Below are 19439 nucleotides of genomic sequence, written 5' to 3' on the forward strand. Positions count from 1 at the left end.
AAGGGGTCCTTGAGGGAGTTCCAAGGGGTCAAAGGAGGTAACTCGCACTCACTTTTAGGTTGCTCCAAATGTTTGCAGCTTAAGTAGGAGAGAAAAACATGCTCAATTCTGAGTCCAAGTAAGCCGACAACTTGAATACTTTAACGCAGCATCCAAACAGACACGTTTTGGCCGAAAGCGGCCTATGATGCAAAACATCTATTGCCATCTATTGCCGATGCCGTGATAAACAAACCCCACGGAAGGAAGAAAAGCAACACAGATGAAGTGGGAGGAAGAGAGAGAAGGTTACAGGTCAGGAGAGAGGGAGGGAGGGAGGGAGGGAGTGATGGATGGAGGGATGTGTGGGGGGAAAAACAACATGTCTCAGGACACTATTAGTGCGGTCCACAGAGCGTCAGCAAATTCCTGAGTGTGTGTGTGTGTGTGTGTGTGTGTGTGTGTGTGTGTGTGTGTGTGTGTGTGTGTGTGTGTGTGTGTGTGTGTGTGCACACGTGCGTGCGTGCGTGCGTGCGTGTGTTATGGTCACTTTGATTTGGGCACTGTATTATTACTGTACTTACTGTACTCTGTTCTTGTTTTTTATTTTTATCTTTTTTCATACTTCTCTGTAACTTTGTAAATAACCTTATACTGCTATGCTGCCTCTGGGCAACTGATTTTCCCCCTTGGGATAATAAAGGTATATATCTGGTGGAGTCTGAAGAGGTGGAGTCTTCAGGTTATGGCAGGAGATAGGCAGTGGTTCTTCACGGGTGGTGGTGACATTTGAGGGGTGTCTCCGGTGGAACGCTGCATGGAGGAACTGCATGGTGACATTTGAAGGGTGTCTCCGGTGGAACGCTGCATGGAGGAACTGCATGGTTCCTCCAAGTCAGTGGGTGGCCCTGTGAAGGTTCCTCTGTAGGTTCCTCCAAAGGTTCCTCTGACGGTCATGTGAAGGTTCCTCTGTAGGTTCCTCCAGAGGTTCCTCTGACGGTTCCTGTGAAGCTTCCTCTGAAGGAGCACACATGACATGTCAGGGCATAATCATAGGCCTCTGTTGACATGAAGGATTCATCTTCTCTGAAATTAACTCATCTCTCTCTCTCTCTCTCTCTCTCTCTCTCTCTCTCTCTCTCTCTCTCTCTCTCTCTCTCTCTCTCCCTCTCATTAAAATGAACTGCATGCTCTTCTTTTTTTAAATGTGCTTTTTATAGGTTGGTTGTGTTTCTGTGACTTTTCCTTTTCTCCTTTTGCTTATAAGTCAGGCTGGAGTTGAGGACTTGTCATGGTCGGTCTGTATTATTATTTTATGCTTTAACTATTGAAAAAATAGCAGATATACAAGCTCACGGTGCCGCGCTGCGAGCTTGTAGATTTGCTATTTTTGGAAAATCGTGAAAATTAGAATTTTGACCCGATTCTACAAGTGTCTTTTGAATCCTTCTAAGGTTTTTTTTGAAAAACCTATGTTTCTATGTCAGCAATCTGGCCAGCCATCGTCAAAGAAAAAGTCCTTTTCACTTAACTGGAGCTCAGTTAGTCTGTTCTTGAGAGACTACTCTGTCAGTGGTTCTCAAACCTTTTCATGTGAAGGACCCCCAAAATGATATGTATTTGGCCACGGACCCCCATCTCAAAATATCTAGTTCCAGGGACCCCCCAGAAGCAAAATTTGAGTTACAAACGTTCGCTTTGAAAAGACATATATTCAAAGATTTGCACACATTTTCACAACTTTTTCAAAAATAGCAGATCTACAAGCTCTGTGAGCTTGTATATCTGCTATTTTCTCACTGGTTAAAGCATTCAATTATTCTAGGCCTAAATGGGTTAAAATAGAATGACAGACAAATAAAAATGTATTTTCACGTCACCCGCTACCACTGTCCTTTTGTGGCGGAGAGAGTCGCAGCACTAGCCTTGAAGCCTCAAAAGTTTAGTATCTCCCTCGTTCCATAGGGATATCCCTTTGAGGTAATGGTTAAGATATTGGACTTTCACGAGGAGACCTGGGTTCGAAGCCGGGTGGGGAGGTTCGTATCACTTCTGTGACCCGGATCGGGCTTCCCTGTATAGGAGGAGGTCTAAAGGGGGGTGAGTGTGGCGGAGAGAGTTGCAGCCCTAGCCTTGAAGCCTCACAAGTCTAGTATCTCCCCTGTTTCATAGGGATATACCTTTGGAGTGATGGTTAAGATATTGGACTTTCGTCAACCTTGTCCAAAACCTCAGCCGATTTAGTTCACACACACACACACACACACACACACACACACACACACACACACACACACACACACACACACACACACACACACACACACACACACACACACACACACATCCATCTTCTTCACGTCTCCACAGATCCTCTGGTGGACCGGAGGGCCAAAAGGATTCCACAATGGAAACCAGATGAAAGAAGGACTGTGAGTGACGAGCCAATGTCGTGTCACTGTGTCTAACCACCCCCCTCCCCCCCCTCATTATCCAATCAGAGAGCAGCGTGTCAGCGTCCAACTTCATCCCATTATCCAATAAGGGCGCAGCATGTCCGCGGTTCCCCCGGCATACTCCAGGGACAGCAGACGTAAACAAAGAGTCAAAGGCTTTAGATTCATACACACACACACACACACACACACACACACACACACACACACACACACACACACACACACACACACACACACACACACACACACACACACACACAGAGTCCGAGTCAGTTCTTTTTGGTGTAACTTTAGAGGCTAGCAGCTTCAGGCATGGTATGTCTATTGTAAACAGCCATGAGGAGCAGAGACAAGTGGAGGACCCCCCCCTCCACACACACACACACACACACACACACACACACACACACACACACACACACACACACACACACACACACACACACACACACACACACACACACACACACACACACACACACACCCACCCCTCCTCTCTGCATCGTGTCTACAGCAGTGGTTCTCAACCTTTTCAGAACGCAACCCCTAAAATAATCATATTTGAACTGGGGACCCCCCCCCCCCCACCCACCCACCCACCCTGACAAGCACATGGAATTGTATGAGTTGGCATTAACATTTAGCTTGACTTGATCTATTCCATTGTGAAAAAACAAAAACATGTAGTGACCCGCTATTTGTTGTTGATCGTGTGGTTCGGTAAGTCAGACCACAGCTTTGTCAGCCTATATCAGCTGGTGAGGACATTGAGAGAGAGAGAGGCAAGGTGAAGAGACAGACACCATAACATGAAGAGGTTAAGAGAAGTATTTAGACCAGGGGTCTTCCAGGTTTTCAGGCCAAGGACCCCGTAGTCGAGAAAGAGATGATCGCAGGGTCCCCCACAACCTTTTCATAGATTCCATATCGGTTCATTGTTTGACAGCAGAATCATCAGAGGCTGAAATTGTGAAGATGATCTACACAGTACATGCATTGTGAAAATAGCAGATCAACATGCTCACAACACCTCGCATGTGGATCTGCTATTTTCACAATAGAACCATGTTATTCAAAATGTAATTCCTCAACTCTTCCTCAATGTCTGGTCCCCAGTTAAAATGTGATTATTTTGAGGGTCGCAGCCTGAAAAGGTTGAGGACCACTGATTTATCAAACTGAAGTTCACACAATGTCAGACCTGCTCCTCTCTGTCACATGTGTGTGTTTAACGTATGGCTCAGAGTGCTGTACAGAGCATGGTACACACATCTGTGGGACAGGAAGTTCTTCCCAGCCTAATTCTGGCACGTCTACAGATAACGATGTCGATAACAGTGATTGTATTTGTCGACGCTGACAGTTTCCCAGATGTCCTGGGCTCTGAGGCCAACAGGCTCTGGGGGTATAAGAGACATTGTGACAGACAGACAACAGGCTCTGGGGGTATAAGAGACATTGTGACAGACAGACAGACAGACATACAGACAGACTGTCAACCATGTCACTGCTACAGGGACTGGCTTCAGTGCTGCTGCTGGCGGCGTACGGTGGGTAGCAGTGTTGTTTTTTATTTAGTTTTAGTCATAACCTTATAAAATTCCATTTCGTTTTAGCCGTGGGCCTATTTTAGTCATCTAAAATGTTGCAGTTTTAGTCTCGTTTATAATATCATAGGATTTTAGTCGACTAAATCTACGGTTGATTTCGTCAACACAAATGTATTTTGGCGGGTTAGGGTTAGGGTCTGCTGTCTCCCGAGTATAGAGGGTATGCGTGTGACATCACTGTTGCTGGAAGTTATGTGGGAACACACCTACTGAGTGGCAAAAAAAACTCTGCCATTGACAGCCCATACATCCAAACAGACCACCATAGGCGTGTTATGAGATACTTAATGTAAAGACATTCTGTGCAGGTGATTATTTTTCCAAGTGTCCGTGTTTGGAAGCGCTCGTTTTCAACAACACAACATCCTGCTGCCTCCTGCATTATGTGCAATTTAGAAACAGGTGGTATGCAGGGCCGTTGAGTGATTTGCAACTAGCACTTCCAAACTCCAACGCTCCAAGCTGCTCAATGTTTTGCCACTCAGTCTAGATTAGGGGGGCGGGTCCCAGTGGACGTGCTTACCCGACATGCTGCGCTCCTTATTGGGTAATGGGATGAATAATGTTACCGTTGAGTTCTTGTCTTGTAAATGAGATAAATCGTGAATCTTGAATCAAACTTAATGGTAGATACATTAAATGCAATGTTTCAGGATTTCTGAGTCCGTATCATATACAGTCTATGGTCCCAGTATAATGTACAGTAGCCTATGTACAGTATCATGCATTTAAACGGTGCTGTAATATTTCAGTATATGTACTATATACTATACTGTATATACTATATATACTGTATATATGGGCTTCTATGCCTTTTGATAGGACAGTAGACTGACAGGTCTTCAGTATATGCCCATATATGGGCATGCTGATATGCCCATATATGGAGATCCATGCCCTGGTCCCTTTTATGCCCATATATGGAGATCTCTTTGTCTGTCAGTCCTTGTCCCTTTTATGCCCATATATGGATATCCCTGATGTCATGCCCCTATTTGTGCCCATATATGAGTCTGAGTGACTTTCTAGCGCCTGATGCCATGACAACAGTTTACAGTTTACAGTTTACAGTTTAGGCATTTAGCAGACGCTTTTAATCCAAAGCGACTTACAATAAGCAGATACAAAACATTACAATAATAAACAAGATAATAAGTCAGTACATTAACAGCAATATAACAATGTAAATGGATATCTATCTAGAGAAAAACACAATATAATCAAAGTTCTAAAAAACCTAAAAAACTAAAACAAATGCTAACTAGCTTCATGTATGGTCATTGATTTTACTGTAGTGCTAAGGGTTTAGGTGGAGTCTGAAAAGGTGAGTCTTCAGTCCACGGCGAAAGCTAGCGAGTGAGTCCGTTGTTCTAAGTGCGACAGGGAGTTTATTCCACAACTTGGGAGCCAGGAGGGCAAACTGTCTCGGACGAGTGGATTTTTGCCCTGGAGTTTTTAGCGAGGGTTCTGTCAGCATCCCTGTGTTGGCTGATCTAAGTGAACGGGTAGGGGTGTAGGGGTTCATCAGGTTTTGGAGGTATGGAGGAGCCATACCTTTGGCTGCTTTGAAGGTCAGCATCAGTGTTTTGTATTCGGTGCGGGCCGCAACTGGGAGCCAGTGGAGGCTGCGGAGAAGGGGAGAGACATCGAGGTTAGACAACACACTCCATATTTGGGCGTATCTGCATTAGGAATTCCTTATAAGGGAAATAAAGTGGTCTCAGGGCATATTGTTGAGTTTTAACAAATATTATGTTCTGTTGTGTTTTTAATTCCTGAAAAAAAAATGCTTTTTTGAAAATATTTAAATAATACTAATTAAAAAACAAAATGTAGGAAACAAACAATGAAAGGACCCATAAAAATTGGTCTGTGACCCACAAATGGGTCCCGATCCACTGCTTGGGAAACAGTGATGTACAGTATGTGAGGGATCTTGTCTTTCAGTATATATGTTACAGTATGTTTGGGTAACTCAGGACGGTAAGAGTAAGAGCGCTTGTTTTGTCGTTCACTACACACTAATCACCACCAGATGGCGACGCAGCCATTCAATAGTGAAGGCGCTGACGTCACTCGTTTGCGACTCTCTTTCTTTATTTACTAGCCTAGCCTAGCCTAGCCTAGCCTAGCCTAGCCTAGCCTAGCTTAGCCATTAGCTCCATTGTAGTCACTTGGACAGGGCGTTTATCGTGGGCTTGCCCAGGCCTTACGGCCTGGGCATAAATATAACGATTGCATTCACCACGGCTTCGTAACTCGCGCGGCGCTCCGCCGGCCGCGCGGCCCTGGCCCGCTCTTCGCGGCCACTCGCGCCTGCGGCGCTCGGGGGCGAAGAGCAGGACCAAGGTCCGCTGGCCTTCGCGCCGCTTGCAATGTCGTGGACAATCGAGCGGCTCCGCCGGGAGGACGTTGTTGTGGGCGACCGCTTGCTCCGCCCCGTGCGGCACCACGAGTGCTCCGTTTCTCGACCGTCCTGTTTCTCTAACAAACCGTGACATATATACAGTAAGGACTCTACCTAAACCCATAGCACTACAGTAACACTCCCCTTCCCCCAATGACAATATATGAAGCTAGATAGCATTTTTAGGTTTTAGATTTAGGTGCATGGTCTACCTATGTTATTGTCTTTTCTAGATTGATATTCCTATGCATTGTTATATTGTTGTAGATGTACTGACATATTATCTTGCTTATTATATTGATGTATTATCTGCTTATTGTAAGTCGCTTTGGATTAAAAGCGTCTGCTACCTAAATTGTAATTGTAAATTGTGTGGTCCCAGTATAATGTACAGTATGTGAGGGATCGTGCATTTAAACGGTGCTGTCATGTCATGTGTTTCCTCAGCTTGTGGGTGTGGCAGCCCAACATTCGAACCCGATGCCAGCAGGGTGGTGAACGGGCAGGATGCCCGCCCTCACAGCTGGCCTTGGCAGGTACTGGACACCAGTGGTTCTCAACAAACAAAAAAAAAGAAAGAAAGAAAATCAACAAACTATGCTATAAAAACTGGTCAAACATAGCTAAATTGTTAAATTATAGGGTTGGGACTTTAACTGATAATTTCGATTAATTTGTTACAGAAAAACAACGCGATGTCATCTCATTTCGCCAGTGTCAGGCAGAAACCACGTATCTCCACGTTTCAAATGTGTACGTTTCGTAAAGTAGAGCCCTGCTTCATTATACAAGACTGTCACACGAAACGAGTGAAAATAGCAGATGTGTGTTGTGCTTGTGTTGTGTGCTGTGTGTTGTGTGCTATTTTCACTTGTTTAAATTGTTAAATACAAAATGAACGGTTTTGGACATACAAGGTCTGCGCCCGACAACAATGATTTGTTTGTTTGTCCCCTCTTGTTCAGTTACCGTGGTAACGGAGTGTGTGTGTGTGCTTGTGTGTGTGTGTGTGTGTGTGTGTGTGTGTGTCTATGTGTGTGCGCGCGTGCGTGCGTGCGTGCGTGCGTGCGTGCGTGCGTGTGGTCTCTCAGATCTCCCTGCAGGTGAAACGTGGAAGCCGCTTCCACCACATATGTGGAGGCTCTCTGATTGGTCCTCGCTGGGTGCTGACTGCAGCCCACTGCATTCTGTGAGTCACGTTAAAACCTGCTCATCATCACCTTATTAAACCAATGGCCTAAGGCTTAGAGGAGCGTTTCGCTGTTTCTACGTGTCATCTTTTCGACACCCAAACCTAACCCTTGCCTTAGGCTTACCCTAAGCCTAACCTCCGTGGGGTGATGCGTGAGTCCGCTGAGTCGCTAACCCTTCTGACACTCCGTTGTCGAAATGATGGTCGTTCGGAAGAGCGAGATTTTACCAAGACTTAGGCCCTACTTTAAGTCATTTTTTTTAGCCTAAGGTGCCCTCCACACTACAGGCGGTTGCCGTGGGGGCTGCCGCTAGGATCAGCGGTGGCCGCGCCGCAGTGAGACACAAACACACTCGCTTAGTGAGTAAACGCCGCGCGGTATTTCACAAAGATGAACACAATCCATCTCTCACCGCCCGCGTAGGCATGCACAAACGAGCACGCTCGCGGGGATTTCACGGGACCGCGCCCGCTCGCCTCGCCGCCCCAAAACTTCGCAGCGCGGCCAAAATAGCCGCCCGCCTCCCATTGAAAATGAATTGCTAGGAGGTGACCGCGCGTAGTGTGGAACCCCCTTAGGTCAGCTTAGCTCCTCATGACACTGGCCACCTCAGGTATTGAAACTGTGTATTTTATAATGTCTGCCTCTCAAGCACAGTGGACAAAAAGACAATGAGGACTATGAAAGGTTTGGTCTCGACTCTTTGGCAGGGACGGACAGGTCAGCCGTGTGGTTCTGGGAGAGCACAACCTGAGCCTGCAGGAGGGAACCGAACAGACCAGGGACATCCTGCGCACCATCGTTCACCCCGACTGGGACGACCGCGTGTCCAACGGGTGGGTGTCATCTTTTCTATCTCCACATGCAACACAACCAACCAGCATGGTAGTTATATCACCTGCAGATACGTATAGATGCTGTTTTCATTTCCAAAGTTCCACTGTCGTACTGTATGTTAGTGGAAGATATGATAGCATTAGCCCTGATGGTAATTATGCAAGTAAAATAAATGAATGAATGAATGAATGAATGAATATAAATAAATACATAACTGTATAGCTGCACTTGGGAGATGAACATAGGTCATTAGAGAGTTAAAGCTGATAGAAAGCGAATGTGACGTCACCCCATTCAAATGTGTCTTCATCAAAAATTATAATGAAAGGCCAAAATGATATACGTTGACATATAGGAATCGTTAAAGGGTAAATCGAATTGTGGAATTGTTAAAATCATAAAGAATCCCAACCAAACCCTCTAGTGATATGACTGTCCAGCCCCTACATTGAATTCAGATTTCCACAGATGTATAGATCTCTGACCATCACTCTGATCACGTGAGACTAAAGCTGACTAAAGGTGACGTTGTGATCCCCTCACAGCAATGACCTGGCCCTGCTGAAACTGGACAAGGCTCCCTTCATGACGGACAGCATTGGCCTGGCCTGTCTTCCAGAGGCCGGGGAGATGCTGGCCCACGGCACCGCCTGCTACATCTCTGGCTGGGGCCGCCTTTACAGTAATCACTCACTCCCAATCTGTAATTCTAAAGAGTCTAATTGGCAAAGAGTCTATGACGAGTGGATTGTTGTCCTGTTGTCCTGGGTTTTTTAGCAAGGGTTCTGTCAGTATCTCTGTGTTAGCTGATCTGAGTGAACGGGTGCAAGTTGTATGGTTCAATCATACCGGTACCTTCAAAACCTAATCAACCCCTACAACCCCACCCGTTCACTCAGATCAGCCAACACAGGGATGCTGACAGAACCCTCGCTAAAAACCCGAGGACAGTGATCCACTCGTCCTAGACTCTTCGCCCTCCTGGCCCTCAACAAACTCCCCGTTGCACTAATAATGGCAGACTCACTTCATAGCTTCCGCTGTGGTCTGAGGACTCACCTCTTCAGACTACACCCTAGCTGCAGTCATATACTACTTTTTTTATAATGTTTTGGAAACACCAGCACTGTGGAGTGGCTCTGGACATTTATTTTGCGCTGCTGGCACGTTCATGTGTGGCGTTTTGCTCTGCTTGAAGCTGCTGAAGATTGAGCATTTCAGTCCGCATAGCGATGCTGAAAATCTAGTTTAATGAAAGCCACAGAACACCTAGTGACAACACAATCTTAACCATTAGTTACATACAGTATATCAATGACATCAGACACATCACGTCTCATGAGATAACGTCACGTACATATAAGCTGTCTCTGTGCTCCCCAGCCAACGGGCCCATCCCAGACATCCTGCAGCAGGCGCTGCTCCCGGTGGTGGAACACAGCGTGTGCAGCAGCAGTGAGTGGTGGGGGGACAGCGTCAAGACCACCATGACCTGCGCTGGAGGAGGCGGAGTCATGGCCGGGTGCAACGTACGTTGGTTCTATAGCTCTGGTCCTATAGCGATAGAAGGAGTTCTCCTCAACGCTATATGTCACAGATGAGCCCTGAAATATGATATTGTTCATAATAACAACTTTTACTTTTTTGCTTCAGTACTTTAAGTAGGCTACATTTTGATGCGTATACTTTTGTACTTTTAAACTGTCACTTTTATTTAAAGGTGTGTTAACTCTTATTGTGCCGATCCCGAACAAGTTTGGCTTTATTTCAATCCAATACAATTTTTTTTTAATTATATTACTTACCCTGAGCTGCTTGTAGAGCTGTGGGTGGTCCTGGCTCGTCCTACGCTTTCCAGCGAGCCATTTTACATGGTCCAACGATATATTCCATTAAAAATGGTTTAAAATAAATTTTTGAGCCCCCCAATGTTCACCGAATGTTCGGCGCCGCCGGCGGCACAACGTCCAGTGTGCCGATCCCGAATTAATGCGGCTTTTTTAATGAAATGAATAAAATGATCCGAGGCCTACTGAAGCCCTGGCCTAAATTTTCCATCCAGTGACCGAGATCCGGCCGCCCCCTGGCCGGCCGTAAACGAGTAACGCCGCCGCGAATCGCCGCCGAATCCAATGCAAACCCACATCTTTGAAGGTCATTTTCTCTGGATTGTGTTCTTAGGGAGGCGGCGCGAGGTTTATTTACGGCGAAATCGCCGAATAATTATCTTTTAAATGAGAAAAAGCTAATAGCTATTTTGTAGCCATTTTCATCCTGGACCTTTTCATGACGTGCACGAACGTGAGCACGCACGTCACTGCAACGTGAATCCCCGGATGCTAATACGCTCGCCTATGGGACATACCCTTGCATTCTTTGGCGCCCTCTAGGGGCTGGCACTGGAAGGGTTAAGTGATTTAATTTAATTCAAATAATAACAAAATGGGTCTATGTTTCTAATAGCACTAGTTACTATAGAGTGTTTGGTCCATATTTGGACTTCAGCCTTATATCCCGTTTTAGTTGCTCCATCAAAACTGTTGGGTGACAGGTTTTCCTCCAATCATGGTCGAGTGGGGGCAGGCCTTACGCACACCAAGGCCCGCCCCCACTTGATCATGATTGGAGGAAGGCCCCCGCCTGTCACCTGCATGAAAACTGAAACTTGAGTGAAATGACTTACCCTACCTTTAAGTCCAAAATCTTCCAGCCCTGCTGGTCAATGATGACATAAGCATCATCTCACTGCATCTCTCCTTGTCTGTCCATGTGTGTGTGTCCATGTCTCTGTCTCAGGGGGACTCCGGGGGTCCTCTGAACTGTAAGGGACAGGATGGTAGGTGGTACGTCCACGGTGTGACCAGCTTCATCTCCATTGAGAGCTGCAACAAAGAGAAGAGACCCACCGTCTTCACTCGTATCTCTGCCTTCAGAGACTGGCTCAGCGACGTAAGACCCTAATCCTAAACCAAACCCTAACCCGAACCCCTAATTCTGTCCTTGCTTATTGCATAATGTAGCCCCCGTTTGTACAGCCATGAACCAGCCCTGCTAATCGGGTTCAGCCCTATTGGCACGATGGTTTGTGCCTTGGTCTGGCGAGTAGGAGCCCTGAGTTCAATCCCCGCTTCTGGGAAACCCTAACCCGAACCCTATGTGTAGTGATACACATAGAAACCCTAACCCACTGTCTTCACTCGTATCTCTGCGTTCAGGGACCTGACCTGTTCATGTGCAGTATATAGACAGACACACAGACAGACATATAAATACAAGCCCTCCTTTATAGCCTGTGCTGTGACAAATATAACCAAATTCCCACAAAGGGGAATATACTTAATTGCTTATTCCCCTATTATACAATTGTATGACTCGCACGCATGCACACACACACCCACTCACGCACCCACGCACACAATTGATCAATAATAACTGTATACTGTATGTTTCTTTTCTAAAAAACATTCTTGTCATTTCATCTCCTCAGATGATGCTCCGATATTAAGGATCTGCTGGATGTCTTCATAATGATTCATTTACTGTACAAATAAACACTAGGCCTATCATCATTTTGCCTAGTATCTTTGTGTGTGTGTGTGTGTGTGTGTGTGTGTGTGTGTGTGTGTGTGTGTGTGTGTGTGCGTGCGTGCGTGCGTGCGTGCGTGCGTGCGTGCGTGCGTGCGTGCGTGTGTGTGTGTGAGAATTTGTACAGTTTGCTTGTCCTCACTTATGAAGAGGAGGTTTTGAGGTTTGGATTTAATGTTAGGGTTACAATCAAGATTAAGTTCTGGTATGTTAGGTAGAGTGAATAGGCTACTGTAAGTGAAGGTCTTCACAAAAAGTAGGCCTAGTTTTTCCATTCCTATTAAGTAACTGGTCAATTTGAACTATTTATGAGATATCAGCATTCTTCGGACTTGTACTTAATAATGTGGGTCCGGTGGGCAGAGTGAGCTCAGAGCTTTTCCTTTGTCTCCATCTGCTGGTGAACAGAGGGACTGGTTGTCACCTCTCCTGCAGTGCCACACTGTTATAAGGCAAAGTATACATCAGCAATTTGTGCTGCTCACAGCCAAAGCCTGAAATTACAGTCATCACAGACAATAACACAGACAGTACCATCAGAGCTCTAATGCTTAACTGGAAGACATGTTTCTATTCAAGTATATTGTACTTTAACAGCGTAAACAAACAAACAAACAAACAAACAAACAAACAAACAAACAAAACTGCCATATTATATTATTTATTCAATCAACCCCAAATTGGAATCGCATTGAGGGGCCTCTATTGCAACCCTACAGTAAATGGTACATTTGTATAGCACCTTTATCCAAGGTACTTTACAGAGATTGTGCATTACATTCACACACCGATGGCTGGGGAAACCATGCAAGGCACCAGCTAGGGGTTCAGAGTCTTTGCTCAAGGACTCTTCAACACTAACTCTGGGGGAGCCCGGATTCAAACTGGGAACCCTCCATGTTCTAATGACGGTTTCTTGGCTAGGCCACCTGGCCAGGTGCTATAGAATAGTCCTCACTCATTGGGGTGTTTTTTTTGTCACAAGTTACAACATATGTACAGTATATATACACAAATAGGTGAAATTTGTCCACTGCATTTACCCATCCTATAACAACTAGGAGCAGTGAGCAGCCATTGGATTCTACGGTGCTCGGGGGTCTGTTAGGGGTTAAGCGTCTTGCACAGGGACACACATGTCATGGACCCATTGCTGGCCTGGTCTGGAACTGGAATCCTACCTGGGACAACCATGCAGCCTCACTAACCACTCAGCTATGGCCGCCCCCCAACTACACCGAGTGCATCTCTTTTCTGCATAATATGTGCTGCTTCAGGCTGCCCAATTTAGAAAGTGACTTACCTGTTCATTCATATCCAGGGGAGCTGCTCTCCTTCTGTGTGTCTGTTTCTCAACTTTCAAAGGATAAAACGTTAGCACGTTGTTTCATATTCACTCAGAACAGAACGGAACTCAGAAAAAGAAAAAGTACGTGAACGCCTACAGTAACAAGAACATTTAGTTATTTTAACCCCTGGCAGGGACAAGGCTCCAGTTACAGTACTTTAAAGGGGGTACTCAGAAATTGCCCCCCAAAAAGAGAAAAATAGAAGTATAAATCATGCTAATATTGTTCATAGTTAAATAATTGACTACAATTGAATTATGATGGGGGAAAAACATGTACTGTTATGTTTAATGATGACAAATGGAGAAACCTGATATGAGCCTGAGTAGTTAAACCAAATTACATGGTACCAGGCAACTGGGACATGTTTTAAAGTTGTTTGAATGTATTGAGGTTATTGACATGAAAACCGTTTTAAATTCTTTCACTCCATTCCTTATTTGTGATTTTATATTCTTGAAATAGCATCATATACCCCTATTTATTTATATTTTAATTAAAGTTTTATAAGAAAAAAAATGTTGTCGGGTAAAGGGGGTACTTGGATTCAGAAATCAGGGAAAGGGGGTACTCAAGCCAAAAAAGATTGAGAAACACTGCTTTAAAGGAACAGTTCACCCAACAAAAATACTTATTTTCAATCAATTACAAACCCCACAAAGCCTTGAATTCATGGAGAATTATTTTGTCTTTGTCGCATTCTATTCATTTGATTAATTTGGTGACCGTGTGATCAGTCTTTGGGAGACTCCTATTGAGTGTCTTTTGGGTGAATTGCTATCGTTACTTATAGGCCTAATATAGGACTTTGTTGTTCTCCCGTTTTATTTTTAATGACCAAACCGTAATGACTTTGTGCATGGTTGTAGCTTAGTTTGATAATAAGTAATGTTTTGCCTGGATCTACTCAGTTTAGTCTCGCGTAGCCAGACAACTATTCCACAATCTCCGAATGCTATATAGAGTCTGGAACGGCAGCTCCCGAACGGCGAGTATCGGAAGTAGCCAGTGCTGCACTGAACTGTAGTCCCATTGGAAACATAACAGAAACACAATAGCTCAGACAAAGTGATTCGAGCGGCCTATTCTTGTTATATGGGTGTATAGTTTAAGAAAACGTTTGAAAACATCATGGAAGTAACACCAACAACACCAGAGAAAGACAAAATAATGCCCCAAAAAATAAAGAAAGGAGACATAACGCTTCCAGTAGCACATGTTATTGCTACTGCACCAAGGGAGCGGTTGCGTCACATCCGTTTTATCTCGTACTCATCATTTCTATTCCGGTTTGCCAGACTGTATGCCGGGAGCATTTGGCCAAATCGCGGAGGCAACAGTCTGGCCACGCGAGACTATACTCAGTTTGTCTTTAAGTTCAATCATATCCTGCCAAAGAAAGATGCTGTGATACTTATTGGTTTGTACTTCAGAACACACTCACCAGTCACCACAGCAAGGTATAATACCCTTTCCCCCCATTTTGTTAAACAAAAAAACTAACAAAAGATAGGCATGTTCTTCCCCATTGTTCTGCCCAATTGAGTTATTGACAATCCCCCTGGGTGCTAACTACATTTTGTACAATCTCAGAGTTACGGGTGTCTGTGGCCTAATGCATAGTAAACTGGGGGTCCTTGAAATGAAAAGTTGAACCACTCGTGTAGAAAGGTTTTTCTTTCTTTTTTTCCCGGACCGCCATCTCTTAGATTTTATTTGTTTATGTATTAGTATTTTATTATTATATATGTTTTTGATCATTGTATCAACCCATAAAACCAATGGAATTTAATGGAATTACCAAAGGAAGAAATAAAAAAAAGGTTATATGTGACTTGACCCAGTTGTCTTGGTCCACTAGTTATAGCACCGCTTCAGTGCATTGTTTGTTCAACTCTATGTCATGCAGTTGTTTTTGAGCGGTGCTAACAGCTCCTACATCTGCCTTTGGGTGTATGTCCGAAAGTCCGCCCGTATGTCCCGCAAATGGCGGGACGTTTTGGCATGTATGTACACCAACATATTATGCAGTATATATAGCTTAGTGAAACTCATAAAAGACACCGCTCACTTCACACTGGGAGTTCAATAGTCCATCCATTTTATTATTACTTTCGCTAGCAGAGCGTGCAAGTACTGCGTTCGGCTGCATATGCAGGTATGTCGGTGTCTTTCTGTGTTTAAGCCCGAATCAGCATTTCTGGCAACATCATCAATAACAACCAATTCCTCCGCCAATGGTGATCTGGCACACTAGTTATGCACAAGACGCAAGTTGGCACCTCGACAGAGTGCAGTTCTAGTTTGTTTGCTGAAGTTTGTTTCAAGGTTTCCTTCAAGTCAAAAGTAATGTCTCTCTACTCTGCCGCTGCTCCTTGTCCTCCGCTCGGCTCCTCCTTCTTCTTCTTCAGGATGTCGTCGATGCGCAGCAGCAGGATAGCCGTGTCCAGCGCCGTCTTGTAGGTCTGGGCCTTGACGGACAGCGGCTCCAGGATGCCCAGGCCCGTCATGTCGGCCAGGGCGCCCGTCTCGCCGTCCACGCCCCAGGCGGCGCAGCCCTCCTGGGTGTGCTTGGCCCGCAGCGCGGTCAGCACCCGGATGACCGAGGCGCCGCAGTTCTGGATCAGCGTCCGGGGGATGACCTCCAGCGCCTGGGCCACGGCACGGTACGGCCACTGCTCCAGTCCGTCCAGGGCGCGTGAGCGCTCCGTCAGCCGCTTGGACACGGCCATCTCCACGGCGCCGCCGCCGGGCAGCAGGTAGGGCTCCAGCAGGATGTTCCGGCACACCAGCATGGCGTCGTGCAGGTTCCGCTCCACCTCGGCCAGGACGTCCTTGCTGGCGCCTCGCAGCAGGATGGTGCAGGCCTTGGGGTCCTTGCACTCGGTGACGAATGTGAAGTACTCGTCGCCGATCTTCTTCACCTCGAAGAGGCCCGCGCCTGTGCCCACGTCCTCCTCGCACAGCTCGTCGGAGCGGTTGGCGATGCGGGCGCCGCAGGCCCGCGCAATGCGGTTGTTGTCCGTCTTGCGCACACGGCGGATGGCCGTGACGTTGGCCTTCACCAGGTAGTGCAGGGCCAGGTCCGAGATGCCCTTCTCGGTGAAGATCAGGTCAGGCTTGAGCCGGATGATGTCCTTGCACATCTGCTGGATGTACTCCTCCTCGATCTGAAGGATCCGGGCAAAGTCCTCCTCTCTGGTGATCTCAATGTCCGTCTGGCTCTCTCCCTTCTTGTACTCCAGGGAGCAGTCCAGCAGTATGATGCGTGGGTTTCTGATGGTGCGTCTCATGCTGGCGTGGGTCACGTCCTTGTTGATCATGACTCCTCTCAGGACGCAGGAGTCCTCCATGATGCCGCCAGGAACCTTCTCCACCTTGGCGTACTTCTTGATGTCGATCTCCTTGCGTCCGTTCTCCTCCAGCTCCACGGTCCTGACGGCCTCCAGGGCGATGTTGCACGCCAGCTCGGACCAGCGGTTCACGGCCTTGGTGTTGATGGCCGAGTTCACGATCTTCAGCATCAGGGCGCGGTCGTTCAGGTCCACGGGCGTGGCGATCTCCTTGAGGATGACCAGCATGTCATCCAGGGCCTGCCTGTAGGCGGCGATGATCACCCTGGGGTGCATCTTCTGCTCCAGGAACTGCTCCGCCGCGGACATCATCTCGCCGGCCAGCACGATGACCGACGTGGTCCCGTCGCCCACCTCCTCGTCCTGGGTGCGGCTGATCTCAATCAGGCACTTGGCCGCCGGGTGCTGCACCTCGATCTCCCGGAGGATGGCGTTGCCGTCGTTGGTCATGACGATGCCTCCCATGGGGTCCAGCAGCATCTTCAGCATGGCCCGGGGCCCCAGGCACGTCCGCACCACGTCGGCGATGTTCTTGGCCGCGCTGATGTTCCCGGCTTGGACCTTCCTGACGGGCTCCCTCTTCATGTTCTGGTTCATCACCACCACTGGTCTTCCCATCATCTTGGCAGCGAATATGTATAAAGTCCAAAAAGATATCTAATTCAAAATAAGTGATTTCCCGGCTAAAAAGTGACTTGGACTTATATTAGGTTGGTGTGACTACGACCATGTCTTTCATACTGCTCATTTTTCTACTACTCTGACGTCATCGTGGAGAACTTTGATGCCGTCACCCGGGGCCCCAATCCCTGTGATTGGCTGTTGAGTTGATTCGGCTTTCAGCCAATGAATGGCGACAACATGGCCATGTTTGATGGACTTTTTGAGCGGTGGTAAACCGCTCCTATACGTGGCTGTGCGTGTGTCTGTAGCCTTTTTCCTCAGCGTTTTGCCATAGTAAAATGAGTCTACGTAGCATCATGTTTGTCTAGTGATGTCATATGTCGTATGTCTGTAGCCATTTTCCTCAGCGTTCTGCCATGGCAAAACGTGTGTGTGTGGCATAGCCTGTACATCCTAGACTCAAATCCTAGTCTGAAGACGTTATGCAAGCACGACCACCGCTCACTTCACATTTGGTGTGATTTTTGTTTATCTTTTGAGCCGCGCTCCTGGAAGGAACTGGCTTTGTCCAGGACGTGAAGCGTGGCCTACATCTGACCAACATCTTGGCACAAAGTGCCTCAAAGTTTGTTGTACACCCAGGATCACATTGGCCAAGCCTCGGTGGACGCTTAATCAAACTAGTAGGTCGAGGTGCCAACTTGCGCCTTGTGCACAAGTAGGCCATGACGAGGACAGTCACTTCATTGCATTGCAAGTCGTCGTAGATCGAGCTTGTAGATCTGCTAATTTCACAATAAATATCAGTGGAACCGAGTAATAAAATAAGGGAAATTTATTCTATTTTAGATTGTTTTGCTCAGGACCCAAACTTGTGAAAACAGCAGATCTACAACGGTGATGTAAAAGAACACGGGGGCCTCACCGTTATTAGAACCTGTAGTTTGTTTGTTTGTTTGTTTGTTTTAGTGGTGAGCCCAGAGAGTCACTGTTTTATTGTATGTGTTCGTGTATGCCCATCTGGGGCTAATCCCATATACATTTCCATGCACGCTACAATTAATCTTTTTCTGTTTGTATTATACTAGAAGAAGTTCACGGGCACCGCGCTCCCGCTCATTTATACATTTCACATTACGCGTTGTGTCTGAATGTCATGTCCAATCTTGCTGTTATGACCTTAGGGTCATGTTATATAATGTTTCCTGTGTGATGTTGTCCTGTGTATGTTTTCCCTCCTTATTGGTGTGTTTCTGAATGAGTGGTGAGGATTGACTGTGAGTATTAGCTGGTGTGAATGGTGAGAGTGGTGGCTGAGTGTGATTGGCTAACTCTAAGCGGAACTAGCTGGCGATTGGCTCCTGTGGTCTATAAAGATGGCTGCCTCCAGTTCCACCGATCCTCCTAGCCAGCCTCAAAACAACACCAGTTCTGTTTGCAGTGGTTTTGTAGCTTTGTTGGTGTGTTTTAGAGTGTTATGGGTTTTAACATTTCAGAGCCAATTGGTATGGGTGGCCTTTCTTTTGGTTTTGAACTCTGTCTTTCTGTTTGCCACAGGTTAGCATAGGGTTTTTAACTGAGTTTTATGTAGCGGTGAAAGCTGCTTCCAATGAGTGGCTTTGTGTGTCCCACGCCCATATGGTCATTTCAGTCCAGAATGAACAGGTTTTTTTCAAAAACAAAATGTGTGTTTCATGTCCATATATGGTCATTTCAGTCCAGAATTAACAGGTTTTTTCAAAAACAAAATGTCTGTCACCTCATGTCCATATATGGTCATTTCAGTCCAGAATGAACAGGTTTTATCTGTCCCGTACGTCCAGAATATCAGTCCAGAATGAATAGGGTTTTTCAAAAACAAAATGTGTGTCCCATGTCCATATATGGCCATTTCAGTTCAGAATGAACAGGTTTTATCTGTCCCGTACGTCCAGATGTGTGTAGTGTCCCTCCCGGTCTGATGAATGGATTGGTCAAGCTTCACATGACAATTCGGCCCTCCAGATAAAATCATCCATTCATTCATTCAGAATATAACGAATG

At 46.3% G+C, this 19439-nt stretch overlaps 2 protein-coding genes across 2 annotated transcripts; one reads left to right on the forward strand and one right to left on the reverse strand.

Annotated features, from left to right (window-relative positions):
* Positions 1–3939: 3939 nt before the first annotated feature.
* On the forward strand, positions 3940–11446 carry LOC308285720 (chymotrypsin-like elastase family member 3B; the record flags this gene model as incomplete). Its single annotated transcript, XM_080726567.1, has 7 exons — positions 3940–3988; positions 6903–6991; positions 7547–7644; positions 8359–8484; positions 9031–9167; positions 9869–10014; positions 11282–11446. 7 exons carry the CDS (start codon positions 3940–3942, stop codon positions 11444–11446), a joined length of 810 nt encoding a protein of 269 aa, XP_080582693.1.
* A 4330-nt stretch (positions 11447–15776) lies between these two features.
* On the reverse strand, positions 15777–17393 carry LOC308285730 (T-complex protein 1 subunit gamma-like; the record flags this gene model as incomplete). The annotated part of the gene is made up of 1 exon (XM_080726578.1): positions 15777–17393. The coding sequence occupies one exon, from the start codon at positions 17391–17393 to the stop codon at positions 15777–15779; it is 1617 nt and encodes a 538-aa protein (XP_080582704.1).
* Between the last annotated feature and the right edge of the window lie 2046 nt (positions 17394–19439).

The sequence above is a fragment of the Nannobrachium achirus genome (genome assembly GCF_963921795.1).
Source record: "Nannobrachium achirus genome assembly, chromosome: 1".
In the NCBI taxonomy this organism is placed as follows: Eukaryota; Metazoa; Chordata; class Actinopteri; order Myctophiformes; family Myctophidae; genus Nannobrachium; species Nannobrachium achirus.